Raw genomic sequence first — 6,000 nt, forward strand, 5'->3', positions numbered from 1 at the left:
AGACCCACTTGGAAATGGCAATCCTTCATCCTGTTGTCTTTTTGTGACCCAGTGTGGTGCAAAAGCAACCTCTCAGGTGACTGAGAAATGATGTAAGCAGATATGACTGTACAGAGAAAGATATCCTTCAGTTACTGCTTCAACAACACAAAGGCTAAAGGCTACTAACCAGTTAAAGAGGCAGGCTGCAGATATATTACTGCTACTCAGCAGTAAGAAAAAATAGTCAAAAAACATCCCCAAATAGTTTCCAATGTGTTTATGTTATGCTTCATCTTAATATATAACTAAATACACATTATAAAAGTAGATTATAACTCTAACACTGAAAGTACTCCTTGTCTTAATACCGACCCATCTCTAATAATGTTAACTGAGAATGAGCATTGCATCTGTCATCTTCCATTTTAAATTTCTGCTTTTCAGGTTTCCTAGAGATCTGAACCAATGACTGTCCTTGCTCAGATCAATTTAATTTCTTCTTACCCCCACACTAACGCTTTCAGTTTTACTGCATGAGAAGTACTTAACTGTTCCTTCATAAACTCTGAGCAATTTACATCTTATCTGAAGTACACTTGTCAGTGCCAGAGGGTCACAGACCTCATGGGAGTGCTCATTTCTATTTTCTATGCATGCGATCAAATCTTCCACTTGCATTTTTTTTCCTTGACATGAAAGACATTAAGAAGGGAAAAGGGATTTGCTGGATCACACATAGAGTCATAGTTTCCTAGTTGTCTCCTGGTGGAGGTAAATGATCATTCTGCTTTTTGACGCGAGAAGAAAGCTTGTCAGAATTGTGCCAGACTTTAGATATCTACAGGGTTCAGTTTACCAAAAAGCTTCCTGTTATTGTCTACAAACCTTGTGCTACAGCTGAAGATACTTACCAAGAGCAACAGCCTCAGTAATGTTTTTACACCATATTATTTGGTCCAAGCTATAGTTCATTTCCTTCTTTTTAATGCACAATATCCAGCGCCATAGAACCTCATGGGCGTCCTTCCAAAAAGGTCCTGAATTGTTGACTGTGCTTGGCATAAATAAAGCTGTGAGCAAACGAACAGACAAGGCTAGTGCTTTTTCTTATTTTCAAACTCACTTTGTGGGATTTGGAATCATACTTTTTTGTAGCTATGATGAAGATGTTATTATGGAGCTTTATCCCTAGTGAATTAATAGAATGTAACATTCTAAATCTAATATGCTGTGAAAAAAAGCAACCCTCAGACCTTTATTAGCATGTATGTTGGTTTCAATTACATGCAAGAATTAGAGTGTTCAGGTTACCTCTAGGTCAGGGATAATGGGCATGAAGATTACGCAGGGCTCTTTTCAGGGATTATCAACACAGGGAAGTTAGTGCACAATGAGACTGACAGTAAACTGACAATGCAAGCCAGCTAGCACAGGGAGCAGAATCGCTTAGTCTATCTTGAGAACACTTCAGAGAAGGAGATTAATACAATTATGTAATCTTGTATGCTTCTTTATTATGCTTTCTATTCACTCTTCTTTTTAAAATTAAAGACAAACTGTTCTTTTGCTATCTTTGTCTCTGCTTGTATAGGTCAGCCATTTAAACTGGACCCCAAATCTGCTCACAGAAAATTGAAAGTGTCTCATGATAACTTGACAGTGGAACGTGATGAAACCTCCTCCAAAAAGAGTCATACACCAGAGCGATTCACGAGCCAAGGGAGCTATGGAGTAGCTGGCAATGTGTTCATTGACAGCGGACGGCATTACTGGGAAGTGGTTATAAGTGGGAGTACATGGTACGTATATAAGAATATACATGAGAATAATCATTGGTTCATATCAGAGGTCCATGCAGGTCCCAGCACAGTTCCTCTGACAGAGAGTGGTAACAGATGCATGGGGAATGGCATAAGCAGACCTAGTATATACTTTTACACAGTTTGTCAGACTATTTTCCCAATTTCCAGCACTTTCAGGTTCTGGAACTTATTCTGCCAGGCAGAGCATCTTTATATTTAGAAACCCATACAGGGCTTTTCCTCCATGATTGAGGTTGATTGTTTTTTGACTCTACAGAAAACACATTTCAAGATTTTAGTGAGTTGGAAAGCTAAGAAGGTTTCATCTTATTTCTATAGCAAAGCAAACATTTGAAGAAGTGTGATCATTTCTTTACTAGATATGAAAGATCTTGCTGTCCTTCTTTTGGAAAATATAGCAAAACAGAAAAAATACAGAATATGAGGACAAATTGATGACCCAGATTCACAGGAGTGGAAGATACAGCTTTGGGGAACGAGTGGGGAGCAGCAGTGCCAGGTCTATGCCCCAGGATATGAAACCTGGGGCAGGAAATGGAGGAGCACACGATTCTATTCCTGAATGATCCTCTCAGCCATAAAGGGCAGGGTTTCAGGGTCCCTTTGGTCAGTAGAACAGATGTTATCCTTTAAGATTCAAAGGCGGCAATCATGACAGAAGTTAATGAAGGAGAAATTCAGTAAGCTCTTCAGGTATGCCCACTGTCTCAAACAAGAAAACTGTTGTTTGCCAACTTCAAGGAATGAAAATAGAGTAACTTATGGCACGTTAATCTTTGTTGGTTGAAAGCCCTACAAATACTGCAGTGTTTCTAGAACGTGAGGAACTTCTACATTTCTTTAATATATGAGAAAACAGGTATTTGCCCTGGGTGTCCATTAATGAGAACATTTTCATAATCCTTCTACCTTGGACATTTTGCCATAAATTACAGTTTGCAGAGCAAACGTCTTCACCTGTAAATGCTTCACTTGGCGCAATACCCAGTCTAAAAAATGCTTATTTGAATCTAGAAACCACACCAACATCTGGCAAAACATATTTGGGAATGGCAAAAATGTTGTTTTTTTTTTTTTAATGTGTCCTTTCATGTCTACTCTTGCATTTGTCCTTCTGGGCCATATATTAAAGGAGAAATGAGAGATCAGATTAGATGACAGATAGCAATGTATTTTAAAATCAATGAATTCTTCTGTATTCATCTGTTTAGAAGTGGAAATGTGAGGCCCAGTGATTTAAACCCTAATTTGCTGAGTACTTAATAATTTTCCTGTAGAATACCAGAGGCATGTGCTCCAAAAAATGACCATAGCAGCCAAACTACAAACAAAGGGAGGGACAATTAAGTTTCCCTGACATCTCAGAAGTGAGAGAGACATGGGAAAAACATTAATTAAAACCATGCTGATATTATGGTGCAATTTCACTTATTTAGAACTTAATTAGTACAACCAAGAGACTGGGGAGTTCCAGTGAGTTCTCTGGCTGACACACCAGCCTATGAGCAGGGCAGGAGGCACTTGCTTTCCTGAGTTGTTTTTGTTTTGCAGGTATGCCATTGGTATTTCATACAAGTCAGCCCCAAAGCACGAGTGGATCGGGAAGAACTCTGCCTCCTGGGTGCTGTGCCGCTGTAACAACACGTGGGTGGTGCGACACAACAGCAAGGAAATCCCAATAGAGCCTGCGCCTCACCTCCGCCGTGTCGGCATTTTGCTGGACTACGACAACGGTTCCCTTGCCTTTTACGATGCCTTGAACTCCCTGCACCTTTACACCTTTGACATTACGTTTGGGCAGCCCGTGTGCCCCACATTCACTGTGTGGAATAAGTGTTTGACCATTATAACTGGCTTGCCTATCCCTGACCACTTAGACTCCTCTGAGCAGCTGGCATGACTGCTAAAAGATAAAAGGTAGGAGGACGTGTTTCCTGAGTGCAGCTGCCTGCAGGAGCTTGCCAGAGCTGGCAGACTGCGTGGCATCCCAGTTGTTGCTGTCGAACCTGGACAGAAGTGAAAAGGGGAGAATCTCTCTTTTCTGAGTACTTTGTGCAGGACAAGAAGTGGCTTTAATAATACCTTAGAACTCTTTTTGCAGTTGCTTTTGTTTTGATTTGTATTTAGTATCTTACAGGAAGATTTATAAATTATTTATAAAAAGAAAAAAAAAAAAAAAGAAAAAGAAAGGAAGTGAGAGAGAGAGAGAGAAAAGGGAAAGCCTGTTTTGGATACCTGGAAAATGACTTATTTGCTTTGCACATTGATGGTCCTATTCATTAAAGTTTCATCAGCCCCTTTACATCATTTTATTTTACAGTGGATAAAAGCAGGAAGTTGGAAGGATGAAAACTGCAGTGGACAAGTCAGTATACTGCTGGTTTTATTCATGCCAATATTAGTGCTCTCATTACTGATCTTATTGAATGCAAGATCTCTTAATTTCTACTTTCCACATGGGAATGTGCAGACCAAATAGAATGAAAATAAACAAGCAAGGAAGTGGAGCTAGCCGACACAGCAAAAGAAGTTTAATTTACTTCTGTTCATGGTGCAGTATGTTCTCTGTTCATAAAACACATGTGGAGTATCTCCTAGAAATGTGAGTGTATAAATCATCTGGTGATTTATTTTATTGATGGCAACATTCCCATCTGCCAGTGTTTCACTTTCATGTTTGGGAAACATTGTAGAATCGCTGAGGATGTGAAAGACTGATACCATCTCTGAAAATCAGAACACTGGAGGAGAGCAGCCAATCCAAGGTCTGACTGTAGACTAATTTGATAAAGCACTGCATCATTTAAGGTTTGATTGTAATGGAAGACGTCATGGTTCTGATGGTAGACATGTGAATGCTTATTTCTGATTTTACAAGGTTCAACACAGCAAGCCCAGCCAATAACTCAGAAGTGAGACATGAGCCACCTTACCATTGATTTTAAATTAAATACAAATGTTTCATTGTTGTACACTATGTAGTATCTATAACAAAGCCAGGAAATCCATTTTGCATGTGCTGTATGGAGAAACACTACAGCTGGAATTTGTTCATAATTATCATTGTCTTGGGTTGTTTGGGGAAGACCAGTTCTCTTTGTGAATGAGGAGTAAATAACAAATTTTCAGCAGCAGTAGGAATCTGCACAGGCAGGCCCTGCATTCATCTTGGTGTTGGTGGATGAACTTCAATGAAGTCAATAGAGGTTGTACCTATTTTATCTCAAAGCTGAATCAGGTGCATTTTTTTTCTCTTTCCTTTCTACAGAGTAGAAACCCTTTGTAACTACTACAATACTTACATAAAATGATCATTCTGGAAGATGCTTGAGGCATATGACAACTTTAAAAGAATGGTTTTCTTATGGTGTTTTGTTGTTACTATGCAAGCGGTGAAAATCTGCCTGTGTAGAAAGAGGATAAGTTGAATACCAGCTTTAAAAAAAAGATTTTCTTAGTAATTACCATGCTTTAGGTGTCCTTTGAAATGGATGCCTTAATGCACTTTGTTCACTAATGGGTCCAGAATAAAATGTTCCCAAGCTCAGCTTCAGATTTTTTTAAATACTGTTTCTGCAGGTACAAAGCTGCACTACAGTTTGCCTTATGATGATATAGAAAACTTATGAGCAAGGTGATGAATACATACATGCATACAGGGTTTATTTTTCCCTTTTTTAACAGAAAATAAATGTCTGTCCGTATTCCTTTCATTTCACTTTACATGCCCTGCTAACTGGTGAATTAAATGGAGAAAAGTGTGACAGTACAATGCTGGTACCATGGCTTTCTGATGCAGTAGTATTTCATGGTTCACAGGTAAGATTGGTGCAGAATTGACATAAATACCAGAAAATATGTACATACAGTGTACTGCAGTGTTTATCTTTGTGTCTTTAGTAATAAATAAATGGATATGCTCAAAAACGAAAAAGTAAATTAATCCTCAAACATTGTGTTTTGTATCTGAATACATTGCTACCTCTACTACCTGGTGTATATTGCCCAGATAATCTGGTCTGGGATGTTTGGAAGGTAGCTGAGATGGCATGAAAATGATTATAATGAGCTGACAGGTGATGACTGATTAGAAGTAGTGATAAAAATATACAGGAGAAAGGTAGTCTTAATGTAGGATTTTTGCCAAGTTTCCATCCAACAGGAGAGGGTATATTACCACAGTACAAGTAGCAAA

The 6,000-nt window shown here is 38.8% G+C and overlaps 1 protein-coding gene across 3 annotated transcripts in view; it reads left to right on the top strand.

Annotated features, from left to right (window-relative positions):
* The window catches only part of MID1 (midline 1), a 240,592-nt gene extending 236,629 nt beyond the window's left edge, over positions 1 to 3,963 (top strand). For all 3 annotated transcript variants that reach the window (XM_035542309.1, XM_035542308.1, XM_035542307.1), the window contains exons 9-10: positions 1,574 to 1,781; positions 3,357 to 3,963. In XM_035542309.1, coding sequence (XP_035398202.1) covers positions 1,574 to 1,781; positions 3,357 to 3,705 — 557 coding nt within the window. In that variant the 3' untranslated portion in view covers positions 3,706 to 3,963. The remainder of the gene's footprint in view (positions 1 to 1,573; positions 1,782 to 3,356) is intronic.
* Positions 3,964 to 6,000: the final 2,037 nt, after the last annotated feature.

The sequence above is a fragment of the Cygnus atratus genome, chromosome 1 (genome assembly GCF_013377495.2).
Source record: "Cygnus atratus isolate AKBS03 ecotype Queensland, Australia chromosome 1, CAtr_DNAZoo_HiC_assembly, whole genome shotgun sequence".
Classification (NCBI taxonomy): Eukaryota; Metazoa; Chordata; class Aves; order Anseriformes; family Anatidae; genus Cygnus; species Cygnus atratus.